At 56.0% G+C, this 17,537-nt stretch overlaps 1 protein-coding gene across 2 annotated transcripts in view; it reads right to left on the bottom strand.

Moving 5' to 3' along the window:
• Positions 1–17,180, bottom strand: part of PARP1 (poly(ADP-ribose) polymerase 1) — a 31,009-nt gene extending 13,829 nt beyond the window's left edge. The window contains exons 1-13 of one of the 2 annotated variants that reach the window (XM_028531210.2): positions 16,869–17,180; positions 12,779–12,944; positions 11,927–12,042; positions 9,790–10,004; positions 8,153–8,252; positions 6,772–6,888; positions 5,941–6,117; positions 5,112–5,259; positions 3,926–4,066; positions 2,990–3,232; positions 2,723–2,791; positions 2,362–2,494; positions 102–297 (exon numbers count right to left, since the gene is read on the bottom strand). In XM_028531210.2, coding sequence (XP_028387011.1) covers positions 102–297; positions 2,362–2,494; positions 2,723–2,791; positions 2,990–3,232; positions 3,926–4,066; positions 5,112–5,259; positions 5,941–6,117; positions 6,772–6,888; positions 8,153–8,252; positions 9,790–10,004; positions 11,927–12,042; positions 12,779–12,944; positions 16,869–16,988 — 1,941 coding nt within the window. In that variant the 5' untranslated portion in view covers positions 16,989–17,180. Of the gene's footprint in view, positions 1–101; positions 298–2,361; positions 2,495–2,722; positions 2,795–2,989; positions 3,233–3,925; positions 4,067–5,111; positions 5,260–5,940; positions 6,118–6,771; positions 6,889–8,152; positions 8,253–9,789; positions 10,005–11,926; positions 12,043–12,778; positions 12,945–16,868 lie in introns of both variants that reach the window. The other variant, XM_036016196.1, reaches the window with a different exon arrangement.
• Positions 17,181–17,537: the final 357 nt, after the last annotated feature.

Below are 17,537 nucleotides of genomic sequence, written 5' to 3'. Positions count from 1 at the left end.
TAGCATTCGCCACTGATGCCATCTGACCTATGGCACGTTTTGAAAAGAATATGGTACCCCTTTTACTATAACTAGGTGGTGTCAGAGCATTAAGTGATTACCTGGCCGTAGTCAATCTCCAGGGGGTAGAACTTTTTGGGATATTTTGTGAAGTTTTCGGAGTGCCAGGCATTCCCAGTTTTTTCTTCATATAATTTTGTAAAGTGCTCAATGGCATCCTCCTTGGACGGCATCTGCTCCAGCTTGTTACTACCGATCATCGTGCCCACGCGGCCCCAGGACCTGAATATCCAGTACCTGGTGGGGGGGTGGGAGGGGGCGGGGAGGGAAAGGAGGAGCATCAGACGCGTGCCTGCGGGTTAGCTGGCCCCGTTTCAGGAGGGGCTTCCCTTCCCCGCCATTCCACTCGGGTGAGAAAGACGGCCAACACCCCAAAGCCACGATGACTGACACAGAGGAACAACGGAACTGGCGTTGTAACAAAAGACCTTTGTTTTACTTTGACTGAGGTAAGGACTATAATAAGTTTAAAGTACTTAAAGACTGTCCTTTCAAATGGACTGTATCAAGTGCCCCAGAACGGCTTACGTTTGGAGCTGGCAGCCAAGCTCGAGGACCAAACCCCGGGGGCCTGCAGACCTTTCGGTAAAAACACCCAACTCCGCTCCCCCAAGAAAGTATCGCCTGGAAGTCACGTGCATTTAGAGAGAGGCAACCATTAACAACACACCCTAAAAAACACTGAAGAACTTTAGGTTCCGACCAGAAGCCGAGACGCGAGGAAGCGGGGAGGGGTGGGACAGCCGCACACCGGGTCGGCCACTCTGGGACCCAGGCCAGCCCTGCGTCGCCGTCGCCACAGGGCACACTTCACGGGTGGCCTGCGGCTCCTGTGCTGCCTAGCTTTGGCTAATTTAATTTTTCTCAGTGGATCTACTGAGTAAGTTAAATTTTATATCACCACCGGTGTAATATTAGAAACCCAAATACCAGACTTGGTGCATTTTTAAGGCAAAACCAGAGTTCAAAGAAAATTTGGGGTTTCCTCCTGTTTTCTTGGGCTCCCACTCAAAGGCACATGAACTTATTCTGTTGGGTTGTTTCCGTGGAAACGTTTGTAAAACCGCACACCGACCTATCCTGAAACACAGCTTCTGACCCTATAGCCCACACTGCTCTTTCACCCTGAAGACCCGTAAGTCTAGGCCACCAGGAACATGCACACGGCCAGTCAGCACCAGAATTCCTCGCTAGTGGGGAAAAGTGCATTCTCGCTGCCTGTCACTTACCAGACCACGACACTGTGAGCTTTTCTACAAACACCCTACTCCTTCTCCTGAAGTATGATATCTATCTATCTATCTATCTATCTAACTTTTGGAAGGTCCATTTTACAAGCAAGTAACCATTTCTGACTTTCAAATCTCTGACAAGAGTAGGTAATAAACTAAATGACAGGCAAGGGTTATTTCTTTAGAAATTCCTAGTAGCTAAACCAAATGCTCTGTCCTCTTTGTGGTCACCTTGGATGCTCGCTTTCGAAAGGAGGGGTCTGACGAACAGCTGAGGGGATGGGAAGGACTTCGGCCTTGACGGAGCTTACAAGCCAGGCTGGCAGGGGCTGGCAGGGGCTGACCTGTCACTCCTTGGGCTACCGTTACCACAGGGGTTTAACGCCTTTCCACCAGTAAACCTTTCTGGATCTCCTGGAGTTCCAGTAAGTAAATGGTTTTCCAGTGCTAAGAAGAAAAGGTCAAGTGTAACATATGAAAGTGACTTTTAAAAATGTCTTTTCACCGTCAGAATTCAGCAAGAGTTCCTTTCACACACCTCCGACCTGCACCCAGCTCCCACCTCACGCTGGCCGCAGTGAGGGACGATCGACCAGTGGGGGTGTGGACGGTGGGAGCCGGCCCAGCCCCTCGACACCCTAGAGCAGGCCCTGCCTAGCTCCACCAGATTAAAAAAACAAAAACAAAAAAGGCAAACCCAAAACATGTTTAAGAGCTTGAAGTAACATTAAAGAGTAAGTTCAGTAAGAGCACATGGAAAGGTGTCAGAAAATCTAGAATCTTCAAGCGGCTGCGAGGAAAGAGCTGGGAGATCGTGTGACACTGCACCCCAGGAAGAGGGCCCGACGGGACGGAAGAGCAAGGCTGTCTGGCAGCGGTGGCTTGTCCCGCCCCCCCCGCCCCCCGCCCTCACTAAAAGCCTCATTATTCGCCACCTTCTTTGGGAGGAGGCTGAGTCCCCCCGGTACTGAGAAACTGTGGGTCCCATGAGGCTGACAGCCCAGCAGGACAGGCCCACGCCGGTCACGGAGCACCGCCGGCTCAATGCGCCCCCACCCCTGGAACACACCTGCTGCCTTTGTCGTCCTCCAGGAGCTGCAGCTTGTAGTAGGAGTTGGTCCCCTTCACGATGTCCACCAGGCCGAGGGTGGCGCTGAAGACCTTCCCGCCTTTCTCCAGGACGTGCGCAGAGTGCTCCAGACCTGTCAGGGAGGCAGGGCTCCTGCAGCTTCCACCCCGACGGGGGCTGGCATGCGCAGGGAGCGGGGTCTGCATGCAGAGGGAGGGTCCGCACCAGCCTGGGTACTCCACCGCCCCCTTCGGGTTTCCCAGGAGACGTGGGAGTGTTCCCAGGGCAGAACGGGGGTGGGGGGAGGACCCCAGGAGGCACGAGAGCAAAGGTGGGCCCCACTCCGCTCCCATTTGCTCACCAGAATCAGGATCAACAGCAGCTCCTCCTTTAAGGGTTAATTTCATTGTCTTTTCAGACTTGTTGACTGCTTGGAAGGGGACAGAGAAATGCGAACATTATATTAAAAACAAATTTTAAAGGGGAAGCTGGAAGGCGAAGCAAGTGGGTCATTTTCACTTGCATCATGTGCCAACATGGCATCTGCGTGCTGCTCCCCACCCAGACACGGGACAGGCCATGACCCGCAGCAGGACGGGGCCTCGGGGATGGCAGCTCAGGGCCTCACCTTCCTCCTTGACGGGGCCCTTGCTCTTCTTCGAGGCCGCAGCCCCCGACTTCCCACTTGGAGCCATGGCTGCAACGGGCTCGGCCTTCACCTCGGCGCCCCAGGGGGACAGCACGTGGGCGGAGACCAGCTCCTGGAGGCTCTTGGTCGAGGCGGCGATGTCCTGGAGGAAATCCTCAGACACAACTCGAATGTTGCCCTCTTTCACTTCCTCCATCTTTTTATTCATCTTTTCCACCTCCTCTGTTCGAATCAGAAGAAAAAAAAAAAGCTAAACAAGTAAGGTTAAAGCTAATCTCTAATTACTAGAGTCCTATTTATTGATTACTTCCAAACCCCCACCACCCGCAGCTCTCCTTTCCTTCCGAATCCAGTGCTCCCGGGGTATTTTCGCAGCTGTCTCTCACCAGCCACATCCCCCTTTCTCCGAGATGTGGTAAGTTAATACCACCTTCTCCAGACCATTCCACAGAATGAGACGTTAATAACCATTCCACAGAAGGAGGACACTGAGGTCAAATACATGCAGAAAACGCTGTCTATTATTTCTCTGGTCTTGGAGACTTATTGTAATGATTGCTAGTACAGTAATGTTGCAAAGAAACCTACTTACCTTTGTTTAACGGCACTTCCCAAATATACTTAAATTGCGAACTTTTGTTTTGGCAGGAAACCTACCAATGCCTTGTGGCAGAGCGCCAGGGCCGAGAACAGGAGCCCGCAGCCTTGAGTGGGGAACAGAGGCCCACGGCTGTGTTGCAGTCTGAGCGGCAGCACGAGGCACACACGCCGGCCGCCCCCCTCCCCCGCAGACCCAGAGCTGCGGCGCTGCCGGGAGACACCGTGGTAGGCAAGCACTCGGCCTCATCTAACGCTCATCCCAGCTGCAAGAGGCAGAGAGCGTCACCTCAGGCTCGCCGGTAAGAGGAAACTCACTTTTGGTGCTAATGCACAGGGAGGCCTTGTTGGCGGTCCCCGTCAACTTCCCCCCGAGTTTCTCAACTGTGGCCTTCACTTCATCCTTGTTCCGCGAGAGTTTGCCCAGCGTCAGGATCTTCATGTTGGACAACGGCTTATCTGGGGTTGAGGGGGAACAGAACAGTGAAGCCGGGCTGCTCCAGGAAGGGTGGCGGGCAGGGGCAGCAAGCTCCCGGGGGAAAGCCAGGACAGCCCGCAGGGCTCCTGGCCAGCCTCAGCACCCCTCTGTCACTAGCTTCTCCAGAGGGAAGTGTATGACAGCAGAAGTAAAGGGCTGGTGGGAAAGCAGAGGCCAGGGTAGCAAAGTGTCGCCTGAGAACCTGCACTCGTCCCTGGGCACAGAAAGGCTGTATTTGGGGACCAGGGGTCAGGGACCAGGAGGCTGGCAGTGGATGGGAAGCAGAGAGGTGGGTCACGTGAACTCCCAATTACTTTTCTTCTTCTCCCCCCACTCCTCACCTAAAGACAAAGGGCCATTTCTTATGCCATGCTTAGTAAACGAAATTACACTTGATGGTCACTGAAAGCTTTGATCACAATGACCCGAGATGACCCATTCCAGGCAAAGAGAAAACCCTAGCATTCCACATGTCCAGCAGTACACCCAGGCCAGAAGGCCCCAGGCCAGGGGTGCGCCGTGGTTATGGCCGATGGGATGCAGTGTTGGCACCACACCCCGAGAACAAGAAGTCCCGCAAGTCCTCCACCTGTCCCCGAGTAAGGAAGGCAGTGGGTCCCTTCTCCTGACAAAGCCCCAGACTGGTCTGTCTTTGTCGGCGTGGAGAACAACAATGGGTCAGCACCTTCCTCTGCTGCCAACACACACAGCAGCTCTCTGTACACGAGAGGCCCCAGAGCCACATCAGGCTCAGGATGACTGACGGGTGAGGGCTGCCCGAGGCAGGCGAGCGAGACCCCGAGAGATGCTCTGTAGTGCAGTGAGGCCGGGCACGCTGCCTTTCCAGGTAAGGCCACCTCCTCTGGAGTTTCTTAGCAGCCTCCCTCCCACCTTCCATCTCCCGCTGGGGCAGAGGGACGGGGCTTCCTCACGGGATCAGCAGCAGTGAACCCAGAAAGACATCCCGTTCCCCCAAGGAGCAGGACCCCAGCTCACCCCCCACCCCTGGTGCCCCTGCAGCTCTACCTGGCGGGGCGGAGGAGTTCACAGTAGCGGGCGCCGAGGCTGCAGAAGGCGGGGGTGCTGCCACCGCTGGGGTGCTGGTCTCCGGGGGGAATATACGGTCCTGCTTTTTGACCTTCAGTTTCTTGAGGTATGAGATTTCTTGGAATTCCTAAAGAATTTAAGTTTCAGTTAGGAAACCAGTTCTCCCTTGAAATAACCACTTGATAGTGCAAAGAGGATTTTTCTTGTCCAAATTAAGAATCTGTTTTTTCTTTCACAATAAAGAATAACATGAGAAAACGCGAGGCTTCCAGCATGAAGTACAGTATTATTACAGACATGGCACTCATTTCTGACGCTTCTGCGTTTATGGTGGAGCTGGCACTGTGGATGCTCTAACAAAGCACATGCTTAAAGAAAAACCAGTTTACAGCCCACGGGCCACTGCGGAAACCTGGCTACCTCCTCCAGGCCTCGTTCTCCAGTCGTTCCCCTCACATGCCCGTCCCACCACCAAAAGCCCCCAGGGCTGCACAGACTGGGAAACAGATCATCACTCAGACGGAAATCAGGGCCATGCCCTGACCTCCTTAGATGAAAACACAGCTGCCCAGGCCAAGAACAATCCGTGTGCAACACAAATTACATCATGAGCACAGCTCATCTCCCCCAGGGGGTTTCTGAGCCACCCCAGACAGGGCAGTGTGCGGTTCTTAGACACACGGAACCAACAATGTGACTTCACACTCTGATTGAGTGTGGACCGGATGTGAAGAAGTCTGAGAACATTGCCCTAGAGGGTATGGGTCATGTTTTTCTGCCAACAGACCCCGGGGTCCTCCCCACTTACCTTTGGGGTCACCCACTCCTTCCGATTGGGTGTCTGTGTCTTCACCGTGCACTTGGTCCAGGCAGTGACATCCCCAGTACAGTAGTAAGCATCGCTCTTGAAAACCAGCTGGCCCGAGCACTCCGCACAGGGAAGGAGGGCACCGAACACCATGCCGTCGGCCACGCGGTCTAAGATCTGAGGCCCGTGAGGAGACGCGTCAGAAAGAAAAGGGGCGGCCACAGGAGATGACGCTAGCATGTAGGATGAGGGGTCTGCCCAGCCTCCCCTCACTGACACCCCCGGCCAGCGGGTGTACGGGTGGCGCACGATGTCTGTACTCTAATTCCACGCATGTTCCTGTGGTTCCTGCTTCCCTCGGGGACTGAGAGAGCACCCACTGCCTCTGCATAAGGAGCAGAGCTGACCCCCCCTTCAGAGAGAAACAGCAGGGCACGCCCAGTGGGGAAACCGGCCTCCCTAGGCGGTCTCAGAGCCTTGGGCGGTGTGGGCAGAGGGCGGCAGGGAGGGCTCCTCAGGCCGGTGTGGCGTGAACACACAAGGCAGATGTAAGGCCGCCCTTGGCCCTCACCAACATTCTACACCGAGGGCTACACTAAACACCTGTGTTCAGATGTCTGGAAGGGCCTGGAGAACTGCCCCCTCCTGCCACTGGGAAATGGTGACCGCGATGGCGATGACCATGCAACACAACTATGGAGCTGTCACCACTCCCCCCGATCAATACCAGCAGGCGTTCGACCGGAGGGCCTCCCACAGTCCGAGAGGACAGTCGCTCCACGGCGACCTGGCCGCCTCCCACGCGTCTCACTTAACACAAAGGCAGCTCACCGCCGACTCCCCGGAGGGCACTTGCTGCTTGTTGAAGATGAGCATTTCCTTCAGGTCGTTCGTCGAGCACACCTTCTTCAGCTCGTCCTTGATGTTCCAGATCAGGTCGTTCTGGGCCTACGGACAAGGCCCAGCTGCTGAGGGACCAGCTCTTCTCCAAGACAGAAACCCAGCAACCGGAGGAGGCCCCAGCGGTCTTGCCCGCCCCCTCCCCAGCCAACTTCCTCCACAGGGAAGTGTGTTCCCTGCCCCGCCCTCGGGGGGACGCAGAGCAAACCCCGGGCGCGGTCTCTCGGGGGACACTGTGGGAGGCGGGGAGGAGACCCCTGAGGGACATGTGGAGGGCTGCAGTCCAGGAACAAGGGTCCCAGGAACCAACCCCGCAGACACCCCTCCCCAGGGGACACAGGAAAGAGCTCGGAAGCACCCAGCTTACTGGCCTGACGTCTGGCACCTGAGGGAGGCGGGCGTGGCCACTCCCCATCAGTCTGAGAGCATGGAGGGGGGCACCCAAGCACCTACTTCCTCAGTTCAAAACAGCGCCCCGGCTCTGTGGCAGCCAGGTTTGGACCGTAACAGACTCACTTTGCACAAAGGGCAACCATGCCAAATTTGTCATTTTTATCAAACGACCGGAACCACCAGCAGCTGCCTTGAATGTTTCTACCACTGGGCGAAACCGAACGCTCGCATGAGCGCGCCGGGCGGATGGCTCACAGAAATCAAGTTCCCAAAGGAAAGTAAGTGTTCCCCCCCAGCTCCCCAAACACCCAGCATTTTCTGATCAATAATTTGTGCTCTGTTTCGATGTATGTAAAATGAAGAGTGATGAGTCTCTGGTCAGTGACAACTGATCAATGGGTAGTTTTCCCTTCTTCACTATATTGCCTTCTATTCCTTTTTTTTTTTTTTAAACTAGAAACCTTCACGTAGAAAATATGAAACTTTGTCTCTTCAAGGCGTTTGTGCCTATGCTAAGAACCTTCAGCATCCTTAAATTTGATCACTTCCGATGGTCACAAGCGACCCTGCAGGTCCAGGTGCGCAGCGACGCGCCGTGTGGCCGCAGCAGGGACCCGCCGCCGCAGTGGGAAGCTGGTGGGTGGGACTGACCTCTCGGCTCCCACCTCGGCCCGGCTGCCGGTCTGGCACCTGGCGTCTAACGTGGGTTCTCCTCCAAGTGAGACCTGTTTCTTTGGAGGAGGGGAGAAAACCACCGGGGGGAGAGCCACGCTTTTAAACAACAGCTATCGCCTTGGGAATTCTTAAAGGTCTCGCAGGCAGTGGGACACAGACACCTTCCTGACCCTCCTTCCCAGAGTGGGGGAGGGGAGCCGAGACGGACCGGCGGAAGGACACACACACACAGCTCAGGACTCACCTTGAGGGCCTTTTCAAGCTTACTATCCTTGTCTTTCTCTTTTTTAGACTTCTTCTTGGGCACTCGGTCCATGCCATCTACCTCGTCGCCTTTCCTCTTTCTGAAAGAGGCGGACACAGAAGAAAGAACCAGAGCCGTGAAAATGCTGAAACGCAGTGGCCTGGGTGCCACAGCATCTCATCTCCTCTCCTCTCCGCAGGCCCTGCCTGCTGTCTGCTGGGGCTGTGTTCGCACTGACCCCATCCACTCCAGAACACACTCTGCTGTGGGGGGCAGGGAGGGGGGCCTGGCGCTGCTCCAGGGCCTCGGAACAACACGGCACAGGATCCAAGGCTCGGGCTCCATCTGATGCCAAAACCCCCATGTACCTCCTGACACTAACGGGACAGCCTGGAAGGCTCCTGGTAGGGAGAAAGCCCGCGGCTAAGGGGCAGAAAGGCAGAGCAGAAGGGTCAGGGGCTGGGCCTTTCCAGCTGAAACACGGGGCCGCTCCAAAGGCGAAGCGGCTGTTCCGAGGCGAGACTGCACTGCTGTGAAAAGCCCGCAGGAGTGCTAGTCTAGGCACTGCGGAGCAGCCTGCCTCAGCTGGGCCAGCCAGCACGGCCGACCGGGTTCAGCAGCGTCACCCCTGCCGCGAGGAGGGCACCGAGGGTCACCGGCGGCCCTTAAAAGAACAGGGCAGGAGAGCCACAGGGGTCAAGACTCCACTCCAGCTGTCTGAGCTCCACAGACCTGAGCCGAACCCTCACATTTCTTCCTTATCCTTGAAAACAGAGACAAGGATGCCATCTACGCTCCAGGACTGTGGTGACGATGAAGTGCAACACCCCACCGACAGTGTTTCTCACAGCGCCGCGCATGCCGAAAGCGCTCCATCGATCCTGGTGGCTGTTGCGGCACACGCGTGCGCTCATGCTCCCCACAGCTGCATCACGTGCTGCAGTGCCCCGATGATTCAATCCACGGCCCCATCTCCCAGCTTTCTCACAGGCCCGAGCCACACGTGCTGTGCAATGAACTCGTGTGCTGTGAACTAAGACACTGCAGGATAGCTGCTTGGGGACGTCAGGGTCACCCTGATCCTAACACGGTGCAGTCACTGTCCCAGGGGCACGGCGCACAGCACGGCCCTGCCACATCTCCCTGAATGTGCCTGTCTGCACCAGAAGAAAAACCGGAACGAGTAAGAAGGGCTCCCGGACTCCAGATAAGTCACTGGTAGGGCTTCCCGTCCTGAACCGTATGAAATCCGTATCAGTCTGAACTCTAAACTAGGGGCTGTCTCATCGACTGCTCCCCTACCCCATTTTAAAACTGTCATGATCTTCCCAAGCACCGTTTCTCAGAGATATCCAATCACAAAGGAATGCACCCACAAAGGAGGAGGCCGTGGGGATGGGGAGGTGGGTCGTGCAGGGGTCACAGGGTCAGACCACTAGGAGCATCCCGCAGTCCTCTGCTACCGCGGCCAGGAAAGGGCAGAGTGCTCAGCTTGCACTGGCCCCCGTCTGCATCCCTGGCTCTCTCAAGGTTGGCGAGGAGGAAGCACAGCAGGTGTATGCAGTCTGTGAGGTCTCTGGGCCTCCATCCAGCCCCTCGCTGAACTGCCCTCGCAACCCACACAGCCCTCCACCCACCCTTCGCTCTTGACTGCCGGGAGCTGCTTCTTCAGGTCTTCCTTATCCTCGGCAGCAAGCAGGCCGAAGCCCTTGAGCTGGCTCGCACTGTACTCGGGCCGGAAGTTCAGCTCCTCCCTGTTCTCAACAAAGCAGCGTGGGTGGTACCAGCGATCGATCATGCCCAGCTGGGGCTTCTCGGGGTCCAGCATCTTCTTGGAGACGCGCACCTGGCCCTGCAGGAGAGAGACAAGAAAGGATGGTGACACATGAACACCCAGGGGTGACCAAGACAACCTGTCTAGAGAAAGACCTCGGGTCCACCCCACGGGCCATGCAAGGGCTGCTGGGAGACTTCGGCTCTTTGATGTCACCAGGAACTGTGTGCAGAACTGTGTGCTACCTTCCAGGCCCAGCATCCGCCTTGTAAATGGGCTCAGATTCAACTAGCTACCTACCTTCCTGTCTGGTCAAGTCAAAGAAGTGGTAACTGTGAACCCTGAGAAGGAAGATGCCTACTAAGAAAGGCTCCTGGTGGCTAACTGGACTCAAAACAACACACACACACACACACACACACAGCCCAGAGTCTTGCAGCTGTTTCTCCGGAGGGGCCTCTCATGCAAATTCGTGGAGTGCCCGCACGCAGGAACTTCAGAGACAAGTGGCACTGAACTGCCTGGTGCACTGTTTCTGCCACCTGAGTCAGCCCTTCTACAAGAATTCCTGCAGGTCTATTTCAACCAACAGAAATGAGGCTTTCCCCATTCAATCAGAGCTGCATAGCTCTGCCAATCAGAGTGGCTCTATTCTGACCAATCAGGGCAGTGCCTTTTGGACCAAACTGTGAGAATATGGAGTCTTTATTTGCGTGAGGATGGAATAATCACAGAGCAGGGGCAGGGATTTCTGTCCATAAAAGCCCCCTCTGGCTGGGAGACCACTGAAGATGGAATGCATGTCCCCAGCTCTGTGGTGCTATTTTCACGGCCGTGCTGTATCACCATTGAGCTGTTTGCACTGAATAAAGTTCCCTTCTTCACTGCACCCCAAATTGGGATTCCTACTGGTGTGGAGTTGGTGCCAATGACTACTGGTTAGCATAAGGATTTCCTGAGGATGTCCTGCTGACCTGGAACAGGCCTAAGAACACTAACATAGTAGGCTGGGGCAGAGCCGTGCCCTTGAACTGCACTGGGACGCTACACTGCAGGCCCAGAGGCCAAGAGGAGGCCCCTCCTCCCAGCAGGGATTTTTCTGCTCCACCCCCACCCTGTTCTATCCAACCCCGTCCTGCCACCCTGCCCAGGCCCACAGTTCCAGGCCAGTCGTCCCTAGGAGAGCTCCCCAGGAGAGCTCCACGCCTGTGAGCCCTAGATCCGGACAACTGCACACAAAGGGTGCCGGCGCTCTGCAGAACTCCGTTTCCAGCCCAGCAGCAGCACACAGCTTCCGACACTCCCCTGGGAACCTAAACCTTTGCCTCAAATTTGCAGTGGCTGAAGGCAGAGGAAGAAGATCCAGCGATGTCATGACTTTCCTTTCTAAATCCCACTGACGCCCCCCCACCCCCAATTTCTGGCACCATACTCCAAGGAGGCAGGAACCTCAGACTAATGAGATCGGAGGAGAGTGACGAGGCTGGAGGACACAGGCCTGCCCTGCCACCCTCGTCCCCCTGCTACTCAGACAGCACCCATTCCACCCCGCTGGCCGTCACCCTTCAGGGATGACAACTGGTAGGAAACAGTGGCTAAGGACATTCCTCTGGTGAAGGAGAAGAAACCCGGAGGCTTCCTCCGGGGAAGAAACTCAGCCCTTACACTTCACCCGGCTGTAAAACACAGACCACCAGCCTTCTCTCAGCCGCTGCCAAGCCCAGAAGAGACCTTCATGCAATCGCTTTCCAATCCCACCTCCCCAGCCCCGTCTCCTAACAGCAGATGCAGCTGAAAGCCACGAGGACTGGACCACGAGTAATTAGGGCCAGATCTGGCTGAAAGAAAAGCCACGGTCACCTCCCGCCTCGACTAAGATATTCCCCTTACTTCTGACCACTAGTGCTGAGCTTGCACTTAAACCCGTTCCTCCTTTCTCTCGAGATACCGGTGACACCGATGTGAGACACCCAGAGCAGGTCTGCGCGCCGGGCCCTCACCTTCTCTATCTTCTCCAGGCAGCCCTTGCACGTGCTCCTGTTGGACTTGGCGTACTCCACTGCGAAGTCGCCCAGCGTCTTCTCCGTCTTGCTCCCAACTCCGTCTTGGCCTTTGCCTGAAGAAGCAGACACATCGCGACGCTCGTCTCAACGGCGTCAGTGCAGCGCCAGTGCCCCTGTCCGCCCCCGCTTCCGCCTCCCCAGGGATCCTTTACTGCCAGGGCACCGTGTGTTCTGAGCCATCCCGTCGGTCCCTCTTATCTACGCCATTTCTAACCCTGTGGTTGGTTGACAGAGCTTCTTTTCTGGCCATAAAATAAAAAAACCTTTCTCAGACGGGCTCTTTGACACAACACAATGTCCGGAGGTCTCCCTTTCCACCCCCTCCTCTTCCTCCGGAGCCCCTCCCTCACTGCAGAAAGTACTCAGATAAGCTCCAAGGCTGACTGCCCCTCCTCCGCCAGGAGTAGGACAAACGCTGCACTCCGGTGAAGGACAGTGATGGCGAGGAAGGCTGTGCTTCTGGGGGGGCCGGGGGCATTAGGGACTTCTCTCCACTTTCTGTGTGATTTTGCTGTGAACCCAAAACTGCTCTAAAAAAGTAGTCTATTAATAATAAACAACTTTAAAGGCCACATTTCAGGCATCTGGAAAAATAAAATATCCTGCACTAGGACGGAGCTGGATCGATGAGGTGGGGCTGAAGTAACACAGACCCTTTCTTCTCTGCACGCACACGTGTGAAACAGGGACGGGCAAGCTGGAGAACTGTCTCTCTGCTCTCTCGGAAAAGCTTTCCCGTAAGCTCTGGGGTTGGCGGTGACACCTGCTGCCTCCCTGGTGTGTACGCACCTGTCACTCCTCCGGCCTCCGCAGTCTTTTTAACTTTCTGCTGGTCATCCCAGCGGAGCTCAGAGAAGCCATCCACCTCGACATCAGGCTGCCAGATGGTGTGGCCGACCTTCCAGAAGCAGGAGAAGTGGTACCAGTGTGGCACTTTGCCATCGAACATGGGAGACTAGAAGGATGAGGATCAGAGGGAGGTAAATGAACACTGAGTTCATCTCCAATGCAGCCTCGAGCCCAGCCCACAACAGCAAAACAGCCCTGGTTTTCTTCTCTGTGACACGGGGGCGGCTCGCCCGAGTGCCCACATGGCCCGGGACAAGCTGCAGACGGATGGGAAACAGCAGCCCCCGCTCCACGTTTCTCTCCAGGGTCTTCCCTAACAGCTAAGAAAGCTGCTGCCTGCTAAAGCCCACACTCTCAGGACACAGGACACCCTGGGGACGGTGGCATTTTTGAACAGGACTCTGTCCGTGCTCCTTTCTAAGCACATGCCACTTCGTTTCAGTGACAGGCTTTCCCTCTGAGCACAGTACCCGCACACGGGATGCCTGTCCTGTGTCCCAATTCCACCGTGTCTGCCCAGGAGAGGCAGGCCCAGACTCAGAGGGCCTGCACGGCCCCGGAAGTGCCTCTGCAGTTAGGATAATGAGGAGCTAGTCCCAGATAACGAGCAAGGCCGAGAAAGTGTGTCAGACACATGGCAGGCACGCAGCAGACACATGGATGCGGATGGGATGAGTTTACTTCTGTGAGAGAGGGAGAGAGAGGAAGGGAGGGAGGGAGGGAGCGGGGAAGGGAACGGGTCAGGAAAGCAGGCCAGCCAGGGCAGACGACAGGATTCTGCAGCCAGTCGCCAGCCTGCCACTTCCTGCTGCAGGTCCTGGGCAGTCGGGCCACGTGGCAAAGCGGTCACCTCTCACGGCAGCCTTTCTGTCCTTTGCGTCTGGGTTGTTACCGACTGGACAGTAACAGGCCTTTCACTGTCACAGTGCCGGGCACTCCCAGGCTTTACAGAGTGGAGGTGACAGTGACTGGCAAAGTGGGATGAACAGTGACATTTACTTGGTCCTTGGCACCCACGGCTGCTTCTGGGGGGGGGGTAGGGACCGACACCTCAGTTCTTTCCACTACACTGCTGGGCAGGAAGAGCTACTTAAAAATACACAAATGGTTCTGGCGGAAGCAAGGGAGGCCTCAAACACCTGCTTTTACATAACAGAAAGTCAAATGTTACACACATGAAACAAAAATATTACAACACTGTTAAAAATAAACAGCACAGAACTTTCAGGGCGGAGTTGTGGGGACGGGGCCACTTGCGTTCTGGTCCTCACGCTCTCCGCAGGGCAGCAGACGCATCCTCAAGCACCAGGCCATCTTGGACAACACCTGCCGCGGCCTTCGCCCGGCTCTTCCCGCCTCGGTGCCTGTCTAGCCCTCCTCTGCCCAGTGCTGGCCACGCTCATGCGGAGGACACACGGCTCAGTGGCTTTGCCCCCACACCGCAACTCGTGGCTGTGTCGTATCTTCTCGGCTCCATCAGGGCCTCACACCTGCCCTCAACCTCGGTCTGGGTGCAGTGCTTCCATGCATGGGGGACTGGGGGCCCCAGCCGCCTCAAGAGGAAGAACCTTGGACCAAAGCAAAGCTTTGCCGTGGACCTTAGGACCGAGGACGATGTGACACGAAGAGAACTGGGCCAAGGTCGAAAGACTATGGCCATCGCTGGGCAGACACATGGCTCTGGTAGCGGCAGAATCTTCGTGTGCAGAGCACCTACCCCACACCAGGGTCCCCACCCAGCTGCTCCACTGCCCGCCCACCCCAGGAAGGGGATGGACCCTCATCACACCCTCTCTGAGGACTCCGTGTGCCCTAACCCTAACCCTCTCAAGCCGGGAGGGCGCTGGCTCACCAGCCACAGCCTCCGCCCGGTTCATCCCCTCAAGGCTGCTCCAGGGTGGATCAGCTTAGGTTTCAGGGATCTGATACTCCCAGCACAGGCCTCCCAAACAAATGTAAAAGGAGGTTTTAAGATCCAAGTGAGAGAAGAATGGCCTCTTTTTGGCAGCCTCCACCCCAGCAGTCTACAAGTCCAACTTTATATTCTGAATTAAAACTCCACTCCCTAATGACAATGACTGACAACCAAACTTACTTTTAATAACAAAGAATCTCCTTCACTATCAAGTCTGCCAAAAGAGGGCCCAGAACATTAGAATTTAGTAGGTCCAGGAGTTGGTTCCTCAGTGGAGCCATCCCACACTCCCCCGACAGACCCCCCTTCCTCTTTGTCCTCAGTGTCCTTGCTCATCGCACCGGCTACACTTAGTTTTTCTGTCTGTCCTCAACAGAAGAGCGTCCCCTTGTCTGCATTACATTGAAAAGTGCAGGACAAAAAACAAAGGCTCACAAAGGGAACCAACTACACTGACAGTTAACAAAACACTTAAAAAAGCTTACTGGACTATAGTAACCCATGAGCTACCCACAGTAATCTTGAAGCAGTGATGAGCGTAAATGAACATGTAGGAAAATTCCCAACAAATGTAAGGTGATATGAAAATACCTATAATTACTGATGGTGACACAAAACCGCAAGTACTGCTAATACGCCTTTGGGGCTTATGCTTGCAACGGAAGGAAGTGACTTCCATCTGGAGGTTAGTTCTCACCTCCACTCAGGGACCTGCTACCCATACCCCACAGACCCCAGGTTCAGAGCCCCTGTAGGAGGAGAGAGCTTTGTAAGAGCAGCCTGCCCATGCATTCCTGGTAGGTTCCAAGACGGGGGTGGGGTGGGGGCAGATCTGCCAATCCACCCTCACCCTCAACTTCCTGCCACTTCTGTGAGCAAGGACTCCTAACCAAGCTCCCGTCCTACACATAGTGCCTAAGGCACAGCTCCAGCAGGTGGCATCCACCCCTAGGCAGCAATGTTGACCAGCCTTTTAACCAAAGTGCAGCTTCCAAGGGCTGAGTCTCTCTTTGTGCCCCTAGCAGCCAACACAGGGCCTAGGTGCTCAACGAGTGTGTACTGGATGAGTAAATACTGTGTCAGGTACTGAGCTAGGTGAGCCCTGAGGATACCCAGATAACAGCCCCAAGTCCCTGCTGGGTCAGGAATGAGATGACCCAAGTACTCACACCCACTCCCCTCTGCCCCAGGACTACTGAAACCCCAGTAAGGGCTCTCCGGTCATTTCTAAAACACATCACTGCCTCCCTGCACGGAGGGAAAATCAAGTTACCCTGACCACGAGCACTAAGGTTGGATAATAGATGGCTTTACGTTGGAGGTGGGGAGACAGGGCAGGTGAGAATCCGGACTGCACGGGCACACAGGAGCAAAATGAAGCTGGAGGAGGCAGGAACCCCCTTGGCAGGGGCCTTCAGACACAGCACCCCACAGGCCACTCCAACAGCCGCGGGCTTCTCCGAAGCCTAAGAGAACGCAGAAGGGGGATCCCCAATCTGTCAACAAGTCCCTGTGAGGAACCCCCAAAGTCACTCTTACTTAAACCCGAGAGCAGCAAATTGCATCAAGAGAACTCGAGTAGGAACCCGAAAAGTTTGGGGAAATGTTATTTTAAACCACAAATCAGGCCAAAAGGGAATGCACAGTACAAAAATGACACTGACGCGCAGTTTTGCATAATTAAAAAAGCCGAAAGTGAGCGGGTGTTGAAATAATAACCAAAAATAGGTTTAAAACAGAATCCTCTCATGCCAGACGTCACCATCAATGGAGAACAAAAAAGTCTTCTAGAACAAAGTAGGCAAAAATAAGACGAGGCTCAAAAGACCACGCACACATTCCGAGCTGCGCCGCGCCCCCCTCCCCCGGGGCGAATGTTAACAGAAACGGTTCCTCATTCTTACAAAGCAAAAAGCACCCCCAGCTCCCAACTCTATTTCCTGGGCTTTCCGTTCAAGATCAGTAACGTCTTCCAGAAGGTCCGGAGCAGCAGCGCCCACAGGCCCCGAGTGGGCTCGGCCGGGCCGGCTCGTCCCGCTCCTCCGGGCGAGCCCTCCCCCCACGCTTCCCGGACACGAAGCTACGCCGCGCACAAAGCGGCCCTCTCGCTCGCACCTGCACCATGATGGCCATCCGGAGCGAGTCCTTGGGGATGCTCTCGCTGCATTTCTTGCAAGAGGCGCGCCCGCTCTTCGCGTACTCGACCCGGTAGAGCTTGTCCGAGGACTCCGCCATCCTCCTACTCGAGCAGCTGCAGCTCTGCGAGCCGACGCCACCACCTGAACACACGCTGCCACCGCCTCACCGCCCCTCGCGTGCGTGCGTCGGCCGTCAGCCCGCCCCCCTCCGGAGCCCGAGCACGTAGCGTCGACCACCCGCCGCTCCCGGATAGATTGTTGAGGCCTGGCGGCGGGAACGCCCCCGGCGCACGCGTTCAAGGGGCGGGGCCTTCGGCGCGCGCGCCGGAGGCCGGCGGCGGTGGGTGGTGCTTCGGCGGCGCCTGCGGCTGCGTGGGTTAGGCGGGTTGTCCTTACTGCTGCTCGCAGAGCCTGGGCTTGCTCCGAGCCTGTAGCTCCGAGGAGGGTTCGGCACCACCCCTTTAACCTTTCTGTTCCCTGGAAGGTTTCCTTGCTCTCCCAATTAATTCTGCCCGCGCTCCCTTTTCACAAGCGTGTCCTCTGTCCCCTGAGGGCGCCAGATTTGGAAGGCGCTGGGCCTGCTCCGGAATGTGGTTGTTCTGCCCAAGGGAGGTCAACTCCGGCTGACCCTCGGTGGGGTGCTAAC

The sequence above is a fragment of the Phyllostomus discolor genome, chromosome 15, assembly GCF_004126475.2.
Source record: "Phyllostomus discolor isolate MPI-MPIP mPhyDis1 chromosome 15, mPhyDis1.pri.v3, whole genome shotgun sequence".
Classification (NCBI taxonomy): domain Eukaryota; kingdom Metazoa; phylum Chordata; class Mammalia; order Chiroptera; family Phyllostomidae; genus Phyllostomus; species Phyllostomus discolor.
The sequence above is the reverse complement of the archived record's forward strand: the minus strand, read 5'-3'. Positions and strand labels throughout refer to the sequence as shown.